General features: G+C 44.5%; 1 protein-coding gene across 2 annotated transcripts in view; it reads right to left on the bottom strand.

Moving 5' to 3' along the window:
- The window catches only part of LOC120940524 (polypeptide N-acetylgalactosaminyltransferase 4-like), a 401,853-nt gene that overhangs the window by 127,261 nt on the left and 249,840 nt on the right, over positions 1–24,752 (bottom strand). For both annotated transcript variants that reach the window (XM_040353444.1, XM_040353443.1), the window contains one exon: positions 378–488. In XM_040353444.1, coding sequence (XP_040209378.1) covers positions 378–488 — 111 coding nt within the window. The remainder of the gene's footprint in view (positions 1–377; positions 489–24,752) is intronic.

Raw genomic sequence — 24,752 nt, 5'->3', positions numbered from 1 at the left:
TCATACTACTGAATGCTTTGTATTATTTGAACACATTCACAACATACAAATTCTTCTGTGAATAGCCAGATGACAGGAGGGATGGGCAGCCACACAGCAGTCGCATCTCTCCTGTCAGAGTGCCTGAAGTATGGCGACAGCTTTAGTGTTGGTGTACAAACGTATGAATAATAAATCTATGCGATGCATACTACTTATTGGAGTTATGCACTGAAAGCCAGAACATTTTAAATGGTGCATAATTTCTGGAATTTTTCTTTAATTATGATGTATTTGACTTGTATGTATGTACAGTATATTCATGATATGCGTTGCTAAATGCACAATAAACCTAAAATTACTAAATTCTAAAAAAAAAAATATACAGAGGAGCATACCTGATTGCCACCTTGCCCATGGCATCCAAAGAGAGAGAGATGCGCCCCGACTGGATTATGATCTGGAGCATTATAATCTAGACACTCTGACAATATGCCCATACTCCGCACCTGCAAAAACATCAAAGCTCTTTTAATATTTGTAGGTATATACCGTTGGCAATGTGTAAGAAATATGTCTAATATCAGGAACATTTTCAGTATTTCAATAGGCAGGCATTTTTGCTCCAAACTGAAAATATTTAAGGGTGTCATTTGCCTACACTTATGAAGCCAGCATGGTGTTTTCATCTTCCAGCATTCCCAATTCCATCATAAATGGTGGGTAGTATATACTCTAGATGAAGATATGGGGGGGGGGGTTGTCAGCTTAGCTCACTGAGAAGAAATTTTCTTACAAATTAACCGCTTCAGCCCCGACAATTAACCGACAAGTGGGCGGTCGTGCAATGTGCCCCCCAAACAAAATTGACGTCCTTTTTTTCCCACAAATAGAGCTTTCTTTTGGTGGCATTTCACCTCTGTGGTTTTTATTTTTTTTGCACTATAAACAAAAAATGTTCTTACTGTTAGGGGCGTGGCTACACGTGACACGTCACCGATGACCATTCCTGATCACGGGGAACAGCTATCAGTGACATGTCACTAGGCAGAAAAAGGGAATGCCTTGTTTACAAAAGGCATCCCTCGGTTCTGCCTTTGCCGACCGCAATCGCGGGCCACCCGGGAACATCGAGTTCCCGGGACCCGCAATCATGCTCATGAGGCAAGCTGGGCGGAAAATTTAAAAGGGACGTACAGGTACGCCCATTTGCCTGCCCGTGCCATTGTGTCGATGTACATCTGCGTGCGGCGGTCGGAAAGAGGTAAAATACGTATTTTTTGCTAGAAAATTACTTAGAACCCCCAAACATTATATATAATTTTTTAGCAGATACCAAAGAGAATAAAATGTCAATCGTTGCAATATTTTATGTCACACGCCATTTGCGCAGCGGTCTTTCCCGATTTTTTTGTATAATGTGAAAGATTTTATGCAGAGTAGATAGATACCCAACATGTCATGATTTTAAATTGCGCACACTCGTGAAATGGCGACAAACTATGGTACCTAAAAATCCCTATAGGCGACGCTTTACAAAACATTAACAGTTACCAGGTTAGAGTTACAGAGGTTTCTGGCTATAATTATTGCTCTCACTGATGATTGCGGTGATACCAGGGGCGGACTGACAACTCATGGGGCCCCCGGGCAATAGAAGATTATGGGGCCCCCGGGCTTACAGATGGCCACCACGCCAGGAGGCAGTGCAGAGGCGGGGCGGATAAAATCTTGGAATTTTCACATAAAAAAAACAGTTTTACATACTGTCCCTGGTTTTACTGAGCCTGGCAACCCTGATGGGGCCCCCTAGTGGCATGGGGCCCTCGGGCAGTGCCCGAGTGACTTAATGGTCAGTCCGCCCCTGGGTGATACCTCGTGTGTGATTTGAACACCATTTACATATGCGGTCGCAACTTACGTATGCATTTTCTTTGCTGCACGGTCACGCTGTAAAATTATTATTATTTTTTCTTTACATTGTCACTTTAAAAAATATAATAAAATTCTGATCACTTTTATTGCGGTCACAAGGAATGTATACATCGCTTGCGACAGTAATAGGTGGTGACAGGTACTCTTTATGGAGGGATCGGGGTCTAAAAACTGACAGGTGGAGCTAAACGATCCGCATGTGTGAAAGGGGCCTTAGAATCACTTTAATTTTCTGACTAAAGTTACACTTCCTGCTTGTTCCCTCAGGGGTGCTGCAGCCATGTACTGGCCTGAGCACTACTTTGTGATAACTTCTGTGCTCAGTGACTCCACCTCCCTACAGTTATGTGAACTATTGCCGACAAAGCAGAAAGCTGTGCAGGCTGGCCGCCCGTGTTCTACTAAACAATTACGTCATTGGTTGTTAAGTAGGAAGTATGCCCAGGCAATATAAAAATAAAAAATAAAACACGACCTGCAAGGCAAAAGCATAATGAACTAGTATGCATAGCATACTAGTTTATTATGTAATACCTCCATCAAAGCCCCCGCAGCCATCCTCTTCCCACGCCCAGGCAGCCGACATCTTGCCCGGGGGTTACTTTCGCGTATCGCAGCTCCAGCACTCTGATTCGCCGGAGCCATACTGACAGGAGCCGGCAGTGACAGCTTTCTGCTTTGCCGGCAATAGTTCACATAACTGTAGGAGACTATTTTTTTGGGGGGGGGGGGGGGTTTGAGGTGTTTGTTCTAGACGGGGGGACTGGGAGGGTTTATGCTAAAAGGGAGTATTTGTGCCAGGAGAAGAAATTAGAGGCTGTGCTAGGAGGAGGGATTTGTGCTAGAAGGGGGAATTTGGAGGGAAGGAAAGCTACAATCTAAGACCACTGAACTCTGCTGCACAGACTACATTGTAGGGCTTCTTCACACCAGGTGCAGTGAGGCAACGTGCAAAATCGTGACGTTTTGCAGTTGCATGTGGGTGCCAATATTTCTTAATGACACCCCTTCGCATCTAGCAAATGCATGTACGTTTGCGCTCATTAAAAAATGCAATGTGTGTAAACACGTAAAAAAGCACATGCTCGGACGCACCTTCTGGTGTGAACGAGCCCTCAGACTGGTGTGCTCCAGACTGTGCATACAGTGGGGATCGAAAGTTTGGGCACCCCTGGTAAAAATTTGTATTAATGTGCATAACGAAGCCAAGGAAAGATGGAAACATCTCCAAAAGACATCAAATTACAGATTAGACATTCTTAAAATATGTAAAAAAAAAAAAAAGGTAGATTTTATTTCCATCATTTACACTTTCAAAATTACAGAAAACAAAAAAATGGTGTCTGCAAAAGTTTGGGCACCCTGCAGAGTTAATATCTTGTACTGCCCCCTTTGGCAAGTATCACAGCTTGTAAACGCTTTTTGTAGCCAGCCAAGAGTCTTTCAATTCTTGTTTGAGGTATCTTTGCCCATTCTTCCTTACACAAGTCTTCCAGTTCTTTGAGATTTCTGGGATGTCTGTCACGCACTGCTCTTTTAAGGTCTATCCATAGATTTTCAATTACGTTGAGGTCAGGAGATTGTGAAGGCCATGGCAAAACCTTCAGTTTACGCCTCTTGATGTAATCCCCCGTGGATTTTGAGGTGTGTTTAGGATCATTATCCATTTGTAGAAGCCATCCTCTCTTTAACTTCAGCTTTTTCACAGATGGCATCAAGTTCCCATCCAAAATTTGCTGAAATTTTATTGAATCCATTTTTCCTTCTACTCGTGAAATGTTCCCTGTGCCCTGGCTGCAATACAACCCCAAAGCATGATTGATCCACCCCCATGCTTAACAGTTCGACAGAGGTTCTTTTCATTAAATTCTGTGCCCTTTCTTCTCCAAACGTACCTTTGCTCATTCCAGCCAAAAAGTTATATTTTAACCTCATCGGTCCACAGAACTTGTTTCCAAAATGCATCAGGCTTGTCTATATGTTCATTTGCAAAGTTCAAACGCTGATTTTCGTGGTGAGGATGTAGAAGAGGTTTTCTTCTGATGACTCTTCCATGAAGACCATATTTGTACAAGTATCTCTTTATAGTGGAAAAGTGTACCACAACTCCAGTGTCTGCCATATCTTTCTGGAGGGATCGTGCAGTCGAACGTGGGTTTTGAATTGCTTTTCTCACAATCCTGCGAGCTGTTCTGTCTGATATTTTTCTTGGTCTTCCAGATCTTTAACTTCCACTGATCCTGATGACTGCCATTTCTTAATTACATTCCGAACAAAGGATATTGACATCTGAAAACGCTTTGCTATCTTCTTATAGCCTTCTCCAGCTTTGTGAGCGTCAACTATTTTCAGTTTCAGTTTTCTAGACAACTTCTTAGAAGAACCCATGGTGCTGATTGTTGGGGCAAGGTCAGATGAGTCTGGCCATTTAAAACCTTTGAGATTGACATCACCTGGTCTTCCCAGACGATGATTGAGAACAATCCATGACACTGGCAGGTCTCAGCTTTGCAAAGGGGGCAGTGCATGCTATAAATTCTGCAGGGTGCCCAAACTTTTGCAGACGCCATTTTTTGTTTTCTGTAATATTGAAAGTGCAAATGATGGAAATAAAATTAACTTTTTTTGACATATTATAAGAATGTCTAATTTGCAATTTGATGCCTTTTGGAGATTTTTCCATCTTTCCTTGGCTTTGTTATGCACATTAATACAAATCTTTACCAGGGGTGCCCAAACTTTCGATCCCCACTGTAAGTGAGTGGGTTCAATGGACAGAATCCTTGCTAGCGTTAGAGCACCTAAAAATAGACAGATGCTATGTGCCCGTGTCTCCATCTTCAGCTTGCAGGAAAGAACTGTGCATCTTCTCAGATGCATCCACCACAGATATAGGTGCAGTAGCTTACTTGAAAGTAATTGATGCAGAAAATGTGTGTCATGTTGGATTTGTCATGGGAAAGTCCAAATTAAGCCCTAAACCAGCCCACACGATTCCTCGTTTAGAGTTGTGTGCTGCTGTACTTGCAGTCGAAATGTCTGAGCTAATCACAGATGAACTAGACACCGACTTTGATGCTGTGAAATTCTTCACTGATAGCAAGACAGTCCTAGGGTACATTTGCAACACCACTAGGAGGTTCGATCTGTATGTTTCCAACAGAGTAAATAGAATCAGGCAATCTACACATCCAAATCAGTGGTTCTATGTATCTACAGAGCAAAACCCTGCAGATTAGTCCACTAGACCTACTCAAGCAGCATGCCTTCAGAACTCAATATGGTTCTCAGGCCCATCCAGGCCTGGACTGGCATTTGCCCGGTGGGCCGGGACCGCGTGGGCCGGCGCTTCTTGGCCTGTTCATGTCCAGGCTGCACAGCTGGAGGTGAGCGGCGACTGCGGCCTTAAGAGGGATAACAGGTCGCGGCCGCCGCTCACCTACCGCTATGCGGCCATGCCTTTCTTCTCCGGCGGCACCTAAATGAGGTCATCGGCTGTGCATGTGTCTCTCACACAGACACAGCTCAGCCTCAGAGCTGCCGTATCGCTCTCAGCGTCTCTCAGCTTGGACGGACTATTCCTCCTCCTCCTCCCGCCCCTCTAGTTCCGTGTCTGGCCCGCCCACACACTCGGGGAGATGTGAAGGAAGTTGTACGATGCATGCTACAGACAGCCTGTGCATGGGGTGAGTAAGATCACCCTCTCTCCTAACTCGTGTAAAACTAATTCAAGAGGTGCTCTGTGGACTCTGATGCAAGAGGGAGGATTTGATGACCAGCGACCCCCTTATATCAGAGTTCCCCTTTGCACAGCATGGACTCTTTACACAAGATCTCCCCTTAAATAAGGGTGCCCCTTTAAATTAGAGACCACAGAGCTCCCCTTTACATTAAGACCCCTTTCACACTGGGGCGGGGGCGGTGTCAACGGTAAAGCGCCGCTATTTTTAGTTTATACATAAAACATGTAAAAATCACAAATAAAAGGTTAAAAAGATGCCAACATATTGCTACACATGCAATGAACGGACCAACCCATACATCAAGTGCATGAAAATCCATGTTTTATGTATAAACTGGTTGGACTAACTGACATCTTTTGATGTTTTTCTGTTTATGTTATTAAACCTTTATGCTCCTGATGAAGAGTCTTGTACATGAAACATGGCGAGAGTAAAAGCAAGATCTACTATTATGCATATTGGATTCAGCTTCAAACACTAAGAGTTCTATACCTTTTTGACGTTATGTGCTTTTATGCCATGAATGTACCTGTATAAGTATAAATCTACCTCTCATTTTGTGTTAGATGTACTGATACCATATGCTGATCCTGTTTCATGAAATTATGTACACAAGTTTCTATTTATGCATTTTTTACAAAATAAATATTTATAGATCTTTTACATTAACCACTTGCGGACCGCCGCATGTACATTTACGTCAGCAGAATGGCACGGACAGGCACATTGGCGTACCTGTACGTCCCTGCCTAGACGTGGGTCGGGGGTCCGATCGGGACCCCCCCGGTACATGTGGCGGTTCCTGTGGCTGTCCGAGCGATCCGCGATGAGGGGGCGGCTGTTTGTTTTTGTCCGCCCCCTCCGGAACGCTCTCAGCCAATCCGCGCGCTCCCCCTGCGTGTCACTTCCTCCTCCTGTGTAAACACAGGAAGAGGGAAGTGATGTGATCTCTCCTCTCGGCGGTATTTTCAACCGCCGCTGAGGAGAGATCTTATCACACAGTGAGTCTGCACAACACTACACTGACACCAGTACACGCAGGCACATTTAACCCCTTGCGATCCCCCCCCCCCCACCCCCTGTCACAGTGTCACTGAATGCAGTGATCATATATGTACTGATCACTGCATTTAGTGTCAGTGTGACAGGCAGTTAGTGTTAGGTCCAGGGTAGCCCCCGTACCCCCCCTAATAAAGTTTTAACCCCTTGATCACCGCCCTAGTTAACCCTTTCACTCCCTATTGCTAGTGTCACTAAGCGATCATTTTTCTGATCGCTGTATTAGTGTCGCTGTTCCCGCTAGGTAGCTATTTTTTTTTATTGCGATTTTTTTTTACTAAAGACATGTGGCTGAATAAATTTTGGCCTAAATGTTTGACTAAAAAATTTAGTTTATTTGATTTTTCTTATAACAAAAAGTAAAAAATATTGTTTTTTTTCAAAAATGTCGCTCTATTTTTGTATATAGCGCAAAAAATAAAAATCGCAGAGGCGATCAAATACCACCAAAAGAAAGCTCTATTTGTGGGAAGAAAAGGACGCAAATTTTGTTTGGGAGCCACGTCGCATGACCGCGCAATTGTCTGTTAAAGCGACGCAGTGCCGAATTGTAAAAACCCATTGGGTCATTTTGCAGCATATTGGTCCGGTCCTTAAGTGGTTAATTACCGGTACCACCAAAAGTCCAAACAACAAAAGACAACTACCTCTATTCCAAAGAAGAATCAAGGGGAAAACATTGGGAGTAAAGAATTTGGTAACAAAGATGCCCAATCAAACTCATAATAGTGGACCCCAATCAAGTAGGGGGGGTCATTATAGTGGGAACAATAACTCACCAGGTCCACAACAACAGGAAAGGGGGGATACCAATAAAATCACAGTCACGGAGGCGCATGCGCGGCAGTTCCCAAGATGGCCACCGGCGTCTAGAGCTCCGCTCCACCACAGCCCACTTCTAGTCACCGGAGCCTACCGAGCACTCTCCCAACCTTCTCACCGGGAACATCACATAGGGGAAACACCCAGGAACCCGCAGATGTTCTCCCCGCTCGCCAGGAGAGACCTTACCGGCCAGATGACAGCGGCGCCCGGTCCCCTCAGCTATGCCAAGATGGCGGCAGCATCATAAGGCCTGCTCGCCTCAGACATCTCAGAGGACTCCATTGCGGATCAGGATCTGGCCCTCCCGCAGTCTCCCGGTACCAATTATCCCCCGCTGGGCCCAGCTATCTCCCCCTCATCCACGGAATCCTTATTAGGCAGAATGGGGGCAGGATGTCCCACTACTCCCATGTTAGATCCTCACACTGGCCTGCTGCTCTCGGTCAGTGATTCACAGGAGGAGACTCCAATCCCTAATGACTTTCCCTCCATGATGTCGGCATTCTCTCAGATGCTTTCTAAAAGCCTAGCTTTAAACGCTGCACAGATAACTTCCTCTATACATCTGGATTTGCAGCAAATAGGGATGAGGATGGACTCCATTGAACAGAAGGCTGATCAGGCTGTAACTCGGATTAATCAGAATTCAGCCAGGCTGCAAGAGGCATTTGCAAAGATCGACGACCTCGAGAACAGATCGAGATGCTATAACTTTCGGATACGGGGGCTCCCGGAATCAGAGAAAGAGGTACAAACAGCAGTACAATCACTCATCAAGGGCCTTATCCCTGACATTGCTGAACACCGCCTTGAACTTGATAGAGCCCACAGAGCCCCTCAACAGCCTCGCTCTGATGGTTTGCCCAGAGACATCATTGTGAAGCCGCACTACTACTCGTTCAAGGAGGATGCGATTAGAAAGTCCAGGGCCTCTGACAATCTCACTTTACATGGACATAAGATTCAGATTATCGTCGACCTTTCTCCGTATACGGTCCAAAAAAGGCGGGCGCTCAAACCGTTAATTTAGGTCCTGCTGGATAAAGACATAACATACAGATGGTCCTTCCCTCTCCGTCTGAACTTTTCCTACAAGAACAAAAGGCTTCAGCTTCTCCTTTTGCAGTGGGAGAGCGTCTCCTGTCCCATCTTTGACTGATCCACCTAGGACCTCCTCCTACAGCGGCCAACAGAGGAGCTCCATCCTCTACCAAAAGACCCTCACCGGCTAGCCCGCTGCAACGCACCTGGATGAAGCAGGGATCCAAGCGCTCCAAAGAAAACCTCCCGACTTGAGACTCTGAACCCTGCATTGTCTGCCTGACAAATGTTTTTTTCTCTCGGATTCCTTTTCTCACGAAGTGGGGCACTGATTGGGACCAGTTTCTCTTTCTCTTGATCTCTGGGGGGCCACACTGCCTCCCTGACATCCACGGTTGGGCCTAACTCTATTGTGTTTGATTCGTGCACTGTGGCCATATACCACCATATTGCAGGTGATCTGGATTCGGACTGGGACTTGGGGTGGAAAGGGAATGCCTAGTCTCTGACCTCCTACAAGAGTATTTACGGCTGCTTAACAGCCCAATGTTATTAATTTTTTGGTATAGCTTATGACCCTAGTTAGGGATTTTTCTTTTATTTTTTACTATTTTACTTTTGTTCGCCAATTGGTTGGAGCCATCATGATGGCTCCTCTTCCTGGGTGTAATAGGTTTGTAGTGGGAATAACTGGCATACCTTCATACCAGGGTGACACTGCATTACTTTATATGCTGTTTGGGACTGCCCTTCTGTATCATGTTATGAGTCTTCGGTAACACTATGGGCAAAATTGACCTGCTCACTGGCTCTCCAGCCATGGGGGGGAGGGGCCTGAGTAGGTCATCAGGTGACGTTATAGAATACAGTTCCGGTTTATGTTTTAGATTTGTTCTTACTACTAGGGGGCGCTCGGTGGTTAGGGGAGCATGGGTACACTTGTGACCTTCAGTTATATATATTATATGGTAATGGGGCTGTGGTGGACCCAGTGCACCTCCATCGGATCGGAAGCCCTTTTGGGGCTCTTGATCTATACCCGGTATTCTTGTGTGAGGGATTACCAGTCCTCAGGAGCTTAGGGATTAGAGGTTAGGGACGACTAGTCCATGCCCCACCAGGGTTGGGGACCCCCACATACTGTTCTGTTATGTATGCAGGATTTATGTCTCAGGTATACTTTGTTCATTCTCATGTTTTTCTTTTTCTCCTTTTTCATCTCTTTCTTCCTCCTCTTCTTCTTCTCCCGCTCACTAGCGCACTTCAGGGCGTTCGCAGGTTTCAGGGCTCTCCCAGGTCTTCCATCCCAGGTTCCGGGCTATGGCTTCTTCGGTCCTCAGATCATCTCAGAACATACCTCTCCCAGGGTCAGGGTAAGTTGTGGAGACTTCAGATAGATTCCTTCACTCTGTTTAATGCCTGATACATCTCACACCCCACCTTCTCTAAAAATCCTTTCCCACAACACTCAGGGCCTCAACTCCCCGATCAAAGGTAGGAAACTTCTCCAACTATATCATTCCATGCACGCTGATATTGTTTTACTTTAGGAGACCCATTTCCCCTCCACCTACAAGCCCACATTTCTGCACCAGCATTATCCCCAATTCTTTTTAGCATCTGCTGAAAACAAAACGAAAGGTGTTGCCGTCTGTTTTGCTAGACATATCAACCTCTCACAGCCTGAGACTGTCATTGATCCTCAGGGGCGTTACATTCTGGTTTCTGGCCATATTGACAGTGAAATGTTTACCTTTGTATCCTACTACTCCAACATAGGGCAAAAACTATTTTTTGAGTCTTTGTTAGGCAAACTGCAGAACCACCTTAAGGGTACGGTTTCTATTGGCGGGCACTCAAACACTGCCTTTGACTTCTCCCTTGACAAAATGGCGAATGGTACATCTAAACCCAAACGCCCCTCCAGACAGAGTGTCTCCATCGACGTTATCTCACTGCTTAAAGCGCAATGGAATGGGGGACCCTTTCAAGCGGGTTTTTTACTTTCCATAGACCTACATAAGGCATTCGACTCTATAGATTGGGTGTACCTGTCTGATGTCCTGAGCAGGTGGGGCTTTGGTCCAAACTTTCTTAATCTTATCAAATCGCTTTACTCACACCCCTCCGCTCAGGTTCACCTGATGGGCAGGTACTCTGACTCCTTCTCTATAGATAGGGGGACCAGACAGAGGTGTCCGCTCTCCCCTCTCCTCTTCGCGGGGGGCCATAGAGACGTTAGCCATAGCGCTAAGATCAAATCCAGACATTAGGGGAGTGACCTGCGGTCCTCAGGAACACAAATGTGTGTTATATGCTGATGATCTCCTCCTCTTCATCACCTCCCCACTGATTTCCACCCCTATGATTCTAAAGACGCTACGGGTCTTCAGTGAAGTTTCCGGTCTGAGGGTAAAGATGGACAAATCAATAGCATTGAATGTCACCGTCCCCCCAGACCTACTTAATCAACTCACGTGTAGTTTTCCATTTTCTTGGGCTCCCTTGCAAATTCCATACTTAGGAATCAAACTGACACCGGATGTAAGTAGCCTTTTCAAAGTAAACTACCCTTCTATGGTGGTTAAATGTAATAGTGACATGGAGCGGTGGTCAGGGCCGGTTTATCCTGGCTCGGCAGGATACATGCTATTAAATTTACTTTTTTACCTCGCCTTCTATACCTTTTTCGCTCTCTCCCAATCCCGATCCCAAAACACTTTCTCAGTAAACTTTAGTCTGCTATAGTTCGTTTTGTTTGGGGTAAGAAAGTGTCACGTACCTGGTACAGAGCAGAGCCTGGCGTGCAGGGAATGGCAACTCTTGCTCCTCTGACTCCGGAACCCCTGGTAGAGCAGACAGGGAGCGCTAGAGTTCAGAGTCGCACAAGCGCCAGGAAGGTGCCGTGCAGGTCTGCGGTGGTCTCCTGAAGACTCCACAGATGCTGTGCAGGAACTGCAGAGATGCTGGAGGGTAAGACAGCAGACAACAGGAGCTTAGTGCAGATGGCTGGAACAGGCAGCAGGTGGGAGGTGCGCTGTAGTACAGATGCTGGCAGAGTCAGGCAGGCCGGGTCAAACACAGGCGGGCGGATCAGGTACAGGGGGAGCCAAAGCAGAGTCGTAGTTCAAGCCGGATCAGTAACAGGCGGGCAGCAGACCGTTTGGAAGGAGGAGGCGGAAGCGAAGTCAGACAAGCCAAGGGTCAGGGCAGGCGGAGAACAGCAGGGTCAATGGTAAGCCAAGGTCACAGGAAACAGGAGCCAATCAGGTAACAGGTATCAGGTAGAGTAAACAGGAACGCTGTTGACTGAGCAGCAGGGGGCTATGGGGAGAGCCCCATTAAATAGCCTAAGTGGCGCAAAAATGGCGTCAGCACGTGCCCGCGCGCCGCTATTGCGCATGCCCGCGCGTGCCGCTATTGCGCGCACCCGTGCGCGCCGACGTGCCGCGAACGCGTGCTCCCGTGCGTGCTATTGCCGCTATTGCGCGCCGGCGCGCGATTAGCGCCACCTAGTGGTCTACCAAGTCCATGACAGAAAGGCTATAGCTGTCCCTCTGGTATTTTGTTGCGTTTAAAATCACAGGGCGGTCTGGGTCTTCCTGACCTCTGGGGGTATTACCAGGCAGCTCAACTGGCCCAAATTTCAATGGCTTTCTCTAGAGGGGCGAAGCCGGATTGGCTAACTATGGAAAGACAGGCAGTCATTTTCAACACCATAGATTATCTCTTAGGATGCGATCCTAAATGTAGGCCAGCTATATTGTCGCCCACCCTCTCACATTCAGTAGATCTTTGCACTAAACTTGTCTCACAACATACCCTGAGCTCCCCTCTGAGGCCTCTATCACACTTATTTCACAATAAGGATTTCCCCCCGGAGTTAAATATTGAAGCATTTCGATGGTGGACAGACAAGGGGCTCTATCGAATTGGGCACTTTCTCTCTCCCGCAGGTCCCCTCTCCCTTTCCCACTGCGAGAAAAAGCTACACATGCCTGACAGAATTTAGATTCTTCCAAATATCCAATTTTTTGCACTCCATCTGGAATAATAGACCTTTACCCCCATCCATCACTCCCTATGAACATTGGTGTGCGAATGCAGCAGATCAGAGGGGAGGTATCTCGTTGATCTATACTGCCCTGATGACCAGGATGGACAAGCCTAGCTATGCCCAAGCCTGGGAGGAGGACATGGACAGCTCCTGGGATGCAGCCATTTGGTTTCACGCACCATATCGAGCATATAGAGGTATTCTCAATATTTCTCTCATTGAGGCTAGCCTTAAAGTGCTGATTAGGTGGTACTATGTTCCTTTCAGGCTGGCGAGGATCTTTCCAGGTACCTCCCCAGTATGTTTTAGAGGCTGTGATCTAGAGGGTACCATGCTCTACGTTTGGTGGACCTGTCCTCGCATTAGATCATTTTGGCAGAGGGTGTTCCGTATCATCAGCACCTTGACACTTCAAATGTGATTTTCAAGTTTATATACTTGGGTGCAGGTTTGTTTTGACCATCTTTATTTCTATGCACCATGTAGTTGCATTTTGTATGTCATGAAAATATTCAATAAAACTTTTAAACTTAAAATCGCAGTCACCTCGATCATTCCAGCCGTATGGGAGGAATGACCCACAGAATTATTACCACCAACAAGATTACCAACAATGGCACCATTATTCTCCCCCTGATTATCCTCCTAGACCTAATAACTATTTGCTCACATACAATAGGTACCAACCTCTGGCCGAGGAAGAATGTGGTGGGAATCATCAACATGATTCTTTTTTAAGTGTGCACCCAGAAAAAACATTTAAAAATTAAAAAAATTAAAATTTATATTGACACACATAAATTTATAAGGACTTTAAATATGAAAAAAAATATTTAAGTCACCCTGTCAAAACTACAATGAGAAGCAATAGTATGCCAAATAGAATAGACAGTGGCCTAAAGAATAAATCTATATTCAATCCCCAAAACTCCAACAATCATTTCATCAAGGTATTTAAGCATTTGGTCTTAAAGGATATTGAAGTACTCCCCCCCCAAAGAAGAGAGTGAATCCAGAATATGTGAAAGAAGGTGTGAAATCTTCAGAGGAGAAGAAAAACATCATAATCCGTCCAGTGGATAAAGGGCGAGGAGTAGTAGTGATGGATAAGTCATTCTACCATAATCAGCTGATTGAATTACTGGGGGACCAAATAACCTATAAGGCCCCGTACACACGACCGGATCTGTCCGCTGATATTTGTCCGACGGACAGTTCCAGCGGAGAGATCCGGTCGTGTCTAGGCCCAACCGGACAATTGTCCGGCGGATCGGACAGTTTCCAGAGGACAAACATTTCTTAGCATGCTAAGAAATCTGTCCGCTGGAAACCTGTCCGTCGGATGTGTTCGGTCGTCTGTACAGACTCACCGGACACGTCCGACCGACCGCCATCCCTCGCATGCGTCTTACTGATTCGACGCATGCGTGGAGGCTTTCAACTTCAAGGCCGCTCACGTCGCCGCGTCATCGTCGCGGCGACGGCCACGCCCCGCGTATTGTTTACGCACGGATTTCTGTCTGATGGTGTGTACAACCATCAGACAGAAATCCGGCAGCGGACATGTCCGCTGAAAACGGTTCGGCAGACCTTTTTCAGCGGACAGATCCGCTGGTGTGTACGCGGCCTTAGAGATTAGGCTCTGATCCAACTGAACCATATAAAATGCAGCTTAATGTCTTGGTTGAATGGGGTTATCAAATTAATGCCTTAAATCTAAAAGAAAAAAAAGATACTTGTCCCCCTCAGTGTGTACAATTCCGGTGATATATACCTTACCAAAAATTCATAAAAACTCAGTGACCCCACCAGGCCGGCCCATTGTTAATGGGATCTGGTCTGTCGCTGCCAGACTGGGAGAATATCTGGATAGATTTCTCCAACCAAGTTTAAAAATGACAAGGGCTTATCTTAAGGACACGTCAAACTTGTTGCAATTATTGGAGAAAGTTAAAATTAATCCTTGCTCTGAATTTTTTTTTGGCAACAGCCGACGTGTCCTCATTTTATACTGATATACAGCATGAGGATGCGGCTCTGGCATTGAATTGGGCTTGAGTAGAAGAGAAGATATTCCACACATACAGAAGCGATTTATGGGACATGTTTTGGATTTCTGTATGTCACACAATTATTTTTGGTTTAATGGTTTCTTTTTTTTTTCAACAAGTTGGTGTGGCTATGGGAGCTAAATTTCCCCCTAGCCTAGCCAACTTGTTTATGGCTGAATGGGAAGATAGGCATGTCTTTAGGAGACATAGGCCCCAGTTGAGATTCTATTGCAGATTCATAGACGACCTCCTATTTATTTGGGAGGGGTCAGAGGAATCTGTTTTGGAATTTCTGGAAGCCTTGAACAATAACACCAATAACATCAAATTAGACTATCAGATTAGTAATAGGTCTATTAACTTCCTAGATGTAACCATTGAAAAAGGTTTGGGTGGACTAAGGACCAGGGTCTACTTCAAGCCTACAGACCAAAATAGCTACTTGTCAATCAGAAGTGGGCATCATCCTGCTTGGATTAAAAACATACCTAAATGGAAGTTCCTTAGGGTGCGACAGAACTGCACAGAAGAGAGAGACTACTTTATGCAGGCTAACAAATCAAAAGATGAGTTTTTACAGAAAAGATACCAAGAGGAAAAACTGAATGATGTTATACAGCAAGTAGATAATGTCCCGAGAGACCAATGTTTCAAGCAAAAGGAAACTCATTGTGAAAATAACCAACATCAATGGGGTTTCTTGACAGTATTTCATTACCAGTACAGAGAAATAGAAACCATTTTCCGAAAGCACTGGCACATTCTAAGTAGAGACAGACATTTAGGGGGAGGTTCTACCCGAGCAGCCTAAATTTTTATATAGGTGAGCTCCGAGTTTTGGAAATCAGGTCAGCTGAGGATCAGTGCGAAACGTCAGCTGTGTCCCCTTATTTTCCGTTTGCTGTGGTTTGTAGTGTTTTCCATTTTTACCAATAAAGGACATTGAGGAACTTTTTTCTGGAGTGCGGCCGTCCAAACATTCTTTTCGGTTTCTGCTATAAACATTGCCAGCACCCGTGGTCTCTAGGAGGAGATATATCAGCCAAGCATATTTATTTGGAGCGGTCAATTCCCTCTTTTGGAGATTAGGTGGTATGGCAAATTTTGGATCCGCCAGATCAACAAACATTAAAAATTTATTTAAAAGGATTTTTCCCATGCATAAAATGCATTTGCTGCAGCACAGTTAAAGTGCACAACAGGGGAATGATGCAAGTTACGAGTACTGATCAAAAAACCTTTGAAATAAAGGAATTTATTTTGTGCAACTTCTCATATGTTGTATATCTATCTGCTATGGTGCCCCTGCGGTTTACTCCATGTAGGGAGGACTAAAAGGCTGTTAAGGGTCCATATTTCTGAACATTTAAAGAATATAAAAAATTTTGTTTTGTTTTAGGTACCATAGTGTTATTACATTTCAAAGAGAAACATCATCAGGACCCCTTCCATGGCCCGATTCTGTGGTAGAGATTGTGTGGGTTCATCCTGGAGGGGGTCCAATCGAGTAAGGGATTTATCACAGATAGAAACTCAGTGGATATTCCTCTTAAAGTGTCTCTATCCCCAGGGGCCTCAACATTGAGGTGGACTTGATCTGCTTTATAAATAATTTTGGGAATTTTGAGTTAATAGATAATTTTATGTGGCAGTGTTTAGAGTCGTTTACATGGGGGGGATACACCTATGCATTTTAACCACATCAGAGGCTAGATACTGGTATGTTAGAAAATCATTTAGCATGAGATGACTTGAGTCATGGTAATATATTGATGGTAGCTGTGTACTGATGTACACCAGTTATCACCATATATGCTTTATTTTGCTGAGTCCCGATTGTTTATAGTGTTCTATTATTTCTCCATGATGTAATATTTAATATATGCTTGCCAGTTGTGATTATATATATATATATATATATGTATATATATCATGGAGAATCAGACGTATTTGATAAAGATAAAGTATAATTACCACTTCCCATCCGCGCTATAGCCGAATGACGGCTACAACGCAAACCTAAAATGCAGGGAGGCCGTCAATAGACGTCCTCCCCTTTCCTTGTTCCCCGTGCGCGCTCCCAAGTGCACATCTGGGAACTCCTGTGCTGTCCGTGTGCCTTGGACACAGCCAATCACAGTTCACTGTAAATGGCCAATCACAGCGGCCATTTACAGCGCGATCAGCATGGCCAATGAGAGATGATCTCAAATGTAAACATAGGAGATCATCTCTCATTGCCGGCTCTCTCTCCTCACACAGAGACCGCGTGTGAGGAAGGAGAGCGACCTGTGAATGTACTGTGAGTGATTACTGTGAAGTTCTGTAAAGTAAAAAAGCTAAACAGTGAGCAATCAGTGCCAATTGAGTTTCACAGTCAGTGAAAACACTTATAGGTAGATTCACAAACATTGGCCTAACTTAAGGGCGGCCTAGCCTAGCCTGTTTAAGCTACACCGCCGTAAATTAGTTAGGCTAGTAGTGATTCACAATCTACTTACCTGCTAATCTACGGCGGCATAGCCTCAAACGAGCGGGCGTAAGGGCGCCTAGTTCAAATGACTTGGAGGGGGCGTGTTGTATGGAAATGAGGCTTGACCTCACGTTTTTTGACACTGCGCATGCGCCGGGCGACTACATTTCCCAGTGCGCATTGCGGCTAATTACGCTGTACGGGCCTATTGATTTCGACGTGTACGTAAACTACATCCCGATTCGCGGACGACTTGCGCAAACGACGTAAAAAATTCGAACCTCGCGGCGGGAACGGCGGCCATACTTAACATTGTTATTCCACCTCATAGGTGGAATAACTTTAGGCAGCCTATCCCTTACGGAAACGACGTAATTCGACGGTGTAGGCCTGGCGTACGTTCGTGAATCGGCGTATCCCCTCATTTACATAATCAATGCCGGCCGCAATGGAAGCGCCATCTAGCGCCCATCAGAAACATTGCAAGCTAAGATAGAATGGCGCAAGCCGGCCTATCTTAGCTTTGTTTAAGCGTATCTCTGAGCATACGCTTAAACAAACGCCGGCGTAGATTCAGAGTTAGGTCGGCTTATCTGGAGATAAGCCGGCCTAACTCTTTGTGAATCTACCTATTAGTGCCCACCTGTGCCATCTGTGAACAGTGCCCATCTGTGCCACCTCAGTGCACACCTGTGCCACGTCTGTGCAATCAGTGCCCATCTGTGCCACCTCAACATTGCACATCTGTTCCACTTAATCAGTGCCCATATGTGCCACCTCATCAGTGCCCATCTGTGCCACCTCATCAGTGCCCATCTGTGCCACCTCATCAGTGCCCATCTGTGCCACCTCATCAGTGCCCATCTGTGCCACCTCATCAGTGCCCATCTGTGCCACCTCATCAGTGCCCATCTGTGCCACCTAGTCGGTGCCCATTTGTGCCACCTAGTCGGTGCCCATCTGTGCCACCTCATCAGTGCCCATCTGTGCAATCAGGGCACATCCGTGCTGCCTCATCAGTGCCCATCTGTGCCGCCTCAACGCACATCTCTGCATTCAGTGCACATATGGGCCGCCTCATCAGTGCACATCTGTGCGATCAATCAGTGCCCATCAGTTTTGCCTCATCAGTGCACATCTGTGCTCATCAGTTCCCATAAGTGCAGGCTTAGCACACATCTGTGGCACCTCATCAGTGCAGGCTTATTAGAACACATCTGTGCAGGCTTAGCACACACCTGTGTAGTCACATCACCACCAGCAACCATGTCCAAAAGATGCTTTTCCGCCGAGGAGGCGTACCAAATACTTTCCACGCCTGACGAGAGCAATGGGGAGCTCTCTTTTTCGGATTCCCCTTCAAATTTGGATTCTGAGTTGGATGTAAATTATGAGCCAGTCCTCAGTAGTGGAACACCGACAGGCTCAGAGGAGGAAGATCTGCCCGCCAAACGAAGGCGCTCTGGTGAGGAGGCAGTGGCATCCATCAGCACTGCAGTGCCATCCACCAGCACCACAGTACCTCAGCAAGAAAGGCCAAGGACCCATTACAACCTTCCCTATGCCCTTCAGAACCCCCTGTGGTTTCCTCCTAATTCAGGAGAAGCCAACATTCCCCCTTTCACTGCCCAGCCAGGAGTCCAGGTGGACATAGAGAGTTTTTCCCTAATCTATTTTTTTTACTTAATTTTTACTGAGGACATACAATCTAGAATTGTGACCCAGTGCAACCTGTATGCACAGCAATTTATTTTGAACAATCCAACATCATATTATGCCCATCCCTTTGAGTGGAGAGACCTAACGGTGGAGGAGTTGAAGGCTTTTTTGGGCCTCACGTTTTGTATGGGACTTTACAAAAAAAAAATTGCGATCCTTTTGGTCAAAACGCCCCATGGCAATGCCCAGAGCCAGATACTTCATGATCATGAGGTTCCTCCATTTCAATGATAATACCCAGTGCCCTCCCCAAAATGACCCAAATTATGACAGGCTTTTCAAAATTTGGCCATTACTAAATAATTTTTCAGAAATATTCCCCCAGTTGTATACCCCGGAGTCCCTTGTTAAGTTTAGTGGCAGGCTTAAAATCAAGCAATTTATCCCCAGCAAAAGAGCCTGCTGTGGGGGGAAGGTATACAAACTATGTGGCCGAGCCACAGGTTACATATATGACTGCATAGTCTACGAATGGAAGGACACCCAGCTGCATCCCCCCATTTGCCCAGACTACTTGGGATCAGGCGGGAAAGTTGTTTGGAAACTCATAAACCCCCTACTGGAGAAAGGCTACCATTTATACGTAGACAACTTCTACACATCTCTGCCCCTGTTCCACAACCTTCCCCCGGAAGAAGATGCTAGCATGTGGCACCGTAAGAAAGAACCGGAAGGGCTTTCCTCAAAGTCTTGTCAATAAGAAGTTGAGAAGATGTGAATCGGCAAGTCTGCAAAACAAGGAGATTTTGGCAGTGAAGTGGAGGGACAGAAGGTATGTCTACATGTTGTCTTCGATCCACAATAATACCTTTGTAAAAATCCCAAGAAGGAATGGCCCCATCCAAAAGCCCACATGCATCCAGGAATACAACTTGTTCATGGGGGAGTCGACTTCAACAAGCAAATGCTCGAACCCTCCCTTGCCACAAGACGGACATACCATTGGTATAAAAAAAGTAGCAAATTTTTTTTCATTTGGCCATATACAACTCCAAACCCCCTACCCTTCCTTGGCTACCAGGAGGAAATCACCACTGCCCCGATATTCCAGAACGGCCCACCCTAAAACATCCGATCAAATGTTCTTATTTGACTCTCCGAATGCCACTTTCCCGATAAAATCCCTCCCAGACCAACAGGCCAACGACGTAAAAAAAATGTAAGGTGTGTACCAGTGGAGGAGTCAGATGAGACACATCTTATTATTGTCCTTCCCAACCAGGCCTCTGTATAGGTGACTGTTTTCGCCGTTACTATACTTGACTAATTATTAATGAAGTATGGCAACGTAATCCTCAGTTCCTGCCTTCACACCCCTTATGCCACTGCCTGCTCTGTAACTGACCCTGGCTGGTTATTCAACCACGCTTCTGCCTACCGATTCTGTACATACCTCTGCCTGATCTGGAACTGACCCTGGACTGTTTGATAACCATGCTTCTGCCCAACGATTCTGTGCATACCTCTGCCTGATCTGAAACTGACCTTTGACCATGTTTTTTGCCTGCCTCTTGGATTGATCTTGTACCCTGCTACTTGACTAGTGGGATTCAACACAGGGGTCTCACATATGTGAGGGGCTCCAGGAAAGTTTTTCTGGATGAAGAAAACATTTTTTTTGTTTTCTCATCCTAGTTAGGGTCTGGAGACTCGGAGGCTTCAAAGAGATGTGGGAGAAGCCTCTACCCCTGTCCCCATTCTGTCCTGAACGAGGCCCTACTTCTGCCTGTAAAACTGCTGCCTGTATGTCTCTGCCTGTCGCACTGACTACACCACATGTTCCTGCCTACTACCAGGACCAATATTTTTGGCACCGCTGACAATATCTCTGCCTGCACTGACCCTGGACTGTATTCAAAAGACTCATTATGCCTCAGATTATATGTTGGGGTGTTCGCTTTCCAAAATGGGGCCATTGTCCTGGTGCTCCAGGGCCTTCAAAGGTGTAATAGGTAGTCAACAAGTTAGATAGTTGTAATTTATGCTCCGAGAACACTTGATGGTGCTCCCTGCATGTTAGGCCTCTGTATGTGGCCAGGCAGTGAAAAAGTCCCACACATGTGGTATCGTAAAACTCAGGAGTAGCAGAATGTATTTTGGGGTGTCATTTGTGGTATGCACATGCCATGTGTGAGAAATAAGCTATTACAATGACAATTATGAGAATTTATTTTAATAAAAAATAAATATCTTAATTTTGCAAAGAATTGTGGGAAAAAATGACAACTTCAAATAACTAACCCTGCCTCTTACTAAATACCTTAGAATTTCTAATTTCCAAAAAGGTTTTTTTTTGGGGAGCATTTGTATTTTCCTGGCTTGTTAGGGTCTCAATAAATGAGGCTGCAGAGTACATCCAATGTGATTTTTTTTTAATGATTTGCACCATAGCTTGTAGACTCTAATGCCCCGTACACACCATCACTTTATGTGATGAAAAAAAACGACGTTTTTAAAAACGTCACTTTAATTGACCGTGTGTGGGGGAAAACGTCATTTTATGTCTTGTAAAAAACGACCAAAAAAAATTGAAGCATGCTTCAATTTTATGTGTCGTTTTTCAAAACGTCATTTTTTACTTCACAGAAATTGACCGTGTGTAGTAAAAAACGTTGTTTAAAACAACGTTTTTTCACCCGTGCATGCCCAGAAGCTACTTATGAAGCAAGCTTCAATGGAAAAAGTGGTGAGAACATAACCTCGCTTTGCTAGAACATTGTGAGAAAAACGATGGTGTGTAGGCAACTTCGTCTTTGAAAATTGAAGTTTCAAAAACGTCATTTTTTACTTCACAGAAAATGTCGTTTTTTTTCATCACATAAAGTGATGGTGTGTACGGGGCAATAAAACTTTCACACAGACCAAATAATTTCCACAAATTTGGGGTGATTTTTACCAAAGATATGTAGCAGTATAAACTGTGGCCAAAATTTATGAAAAAAAGTGCTAATTTGCAAAACTTTATCACAGAAATTAAGAAAAAATCTTTTTTTTTTTCCAAAATTTTCTGTCTTTTTTCATTTATAGCACCAAAAATTTTAAAATCAAATACCACCAAAAGAAAGCTCTATTTGTATGAAAAAAGGACAAAAAAATAATTGTAATAGTAATAGCAATAGTAATTGTCATTCAAAGTGTGAGAGCACTGAAAGCTGAAAATTGGACTGGGCTGGAGGGAGTTTAAGTGCCTAGTAAGCAAATGGTTAATATAGTAATATACAGTCACATATCAATACAGGAAGTATTTTTAATGTTATTTTTATAATCCTAAGTAGATCCAATTAAATTTGGTTTTGGATGTCTAAGATTTTATATTTTTACATGTTTATATGATAGCGGTATTAGCGTGAATGTATTTGGAACTAGCCTGCAATTGAAACTCAATGGCCACAATACATAATATGGAAGATGAACTAGTGTTGATCTATATTTGTTTTTCATGCTAGATATAATTGACCTATGAGCTGGTGAATTGTGATCGCGGGGACACGTGGTCAGTGCAGACGCAGACAGCTGTATTTCCACGCTTAGATGATAGCAAGCACTGTGGGTCTGCTTGTGCTTCCGCCCGTAGTAGACATGGAGTGCATGCGCAGTAACGTTTTGACTTCTGCCATTAGTTGGAGTGGCTAGTACAAAAGAAGGGTTCACCATGTCGTAAGCCAATTTCATGATTAAGTCTGTGTGGCGAAACATGTCGGGGCATGGCTGTACAGCAACCAACGCAGGCCTTGTAACGTGCCAGGCCAAATCAGGAAGCAGAGTTCCAAGCGGGGAGAGCGAGTGGTGGTGAGACTATATCCTGCTTACCTTGGGTCCGCTGTGACCACATTTCACTAGCCGAGGCATCCATATTGTTGCTCGATTTTAAAGGAGATTATGTGAGTGTAATGATTAAAGGTTTTTTACAGTGTTTTATTAAAAAAAAAATTTGTGGTATTACACTATTGTGCACATTTTTCGTTATTTACATGCGGAGAGATCCGGTAATCACACAGTTGGAAGTTGGAATATCCGGTAAACCTTTCTGTGAGGTTTGGTTATGCTTATACGCCAAGCACGAGAGTGTAAGACATATTGAGTTGGTGAGTGTTTTATCTGACGGGAGAGGAATCACTGGCACTCGGGTGTGGTGGAGGATTAGAAGATGTGAACACACATTCAACGTTTGAATTTCAGTTTATGAGCTTTAGGTTTTATACACCTATTCTTTAAGTGTCATAGGGTGTTTTTCTATAAAAATATTAACACTGTCTGTCACTTTTTGGATCTGTTTTGAACAGACATTTTTATGGACATTTTGTTCGGACATTTTAAGCACCACTTATTTTTGAACACTTATTCATTTGTAGAATTTATAAAGATGCATCTGCTCCCGGCGAACACGAATATGTTAAAAAAGTTCATTTGAATATGCTTAACTAGGCTAATTAAGAAATCGACCATGAGACATAGAGAATACTACTTCCATTAAGATTAAATTATTATTTTGGTGCAATAATATATATAACATTCACTTTCCTCGCCCATAAATTGCACATATACCGTATTTATCGGCATATAACACGCACCCTAACTTTAAGACAGAACTTTTAGGAAAAAAGCATTCCACAGCCCCCTGCGTATAACACGCAGGCACAGTTTACCCTCCATTTTCAGGGTAAAAAAGTGAGTGTTATACGCCAATAAATACAGTACTATTCATATGGAGATATGTAGAGAAATGAACTTAAATATAAAGGCAGGGGAAAATAATTGATGATTAGGAACTACCTCCTGTATAATGAACTACTTGCACATCTCTATGCAACCATCTTCCCGCCTCTAAAGGAGGCAAAATAGATGACAAAAAGATTTTTTGAGAACATATATGCAAAGGATTAGTATACATATACACACACATACATAAACACACATACATACATAAACACACACACACACACACACACACACACACACACACACATATATATATATATATATATATATATAGAAACAAAAAACTGCGCTACAACACAAATACCCTAAGGCAGCAGCTAGCGTGCGATATACACAACAAACATAAAAACAAAAAAGCCGTGCCAAAATTATAACACTTTAAAACAACCGACTCTGAGAGAAGAGTAGGTTGACAGGAAGTCCAATAAGTCTATGTAAATAGTAAAATTAGCAGAGGCTGGAATGTGCAATTCCTAAACACCAAACACTTGCTCCGTAGGACTTGATAACACTGAAATGGCAGATCTGATCCTCCAATCACCCGGTGACATATATACATTCAGTGAAATCCCTCCACCGTAAGTGTGAGCAGCTTACCAGATGGCAAGTAACATAAGCAGTTGGCTATAACCCAGCCACGGCCTTTGGCTCCCCAGGGATCTCAGATAGAGCAGACAGCGTCCCGATTATCCTGATAAGGTCACTCCAATGCATATGTATGTACAATAAAAAAGAAGACGCATATAGCGTAATTCCGCAGGGTAACACAATTTAATTAAAAGTAGTGTACTTACAAACATTGATGTTAAAACAGCGTGTGTGATAAAATGAAAATGCCGGCCGGCATACAGGAGCCCTCCTCCCGAGCGTGGCGACGTCACTGACGTAGCCTCCCAGACGTGTTTCGTCACTACTAGGACGTTCTCAATGGGGGTAGGGCTTTCGGCAGTGAGACACCATTAAATAGCTGCCACTCAATGTGAAAGGCACCGCAATGGATGCAAAAAATGCCATCTTGTTAAAGGTAATTGCCCATACTTGGCAGCGCGGCGCAACGCCGCCAAGGCAATGGATGTAGCTCATAAAAACGTAATTTGTTGATTAAAATTTAGCATATTCGTTACCCAAACTAACGCAGATCAAAGGGGTTT

The sequence above is a fragment of the Rana temporaria genome, chromosome 5 (genome assembly GCF_905171775.1).
Source record: "Rana temporaria chromosome 5, aRanTem1.1, whole genome shotgun sequence".
In the NCBI taxonomy this organism is placed as follows: Eukaryota; Metazoa; Chordata; class Amphibia; order Anura; family Ranidae; genus Rana; species Rana temporaria.
Note: the sequence above shows the minus strand (reverse complement) of the source record. Positions and strands in the feature narration are given on the sequence as shown.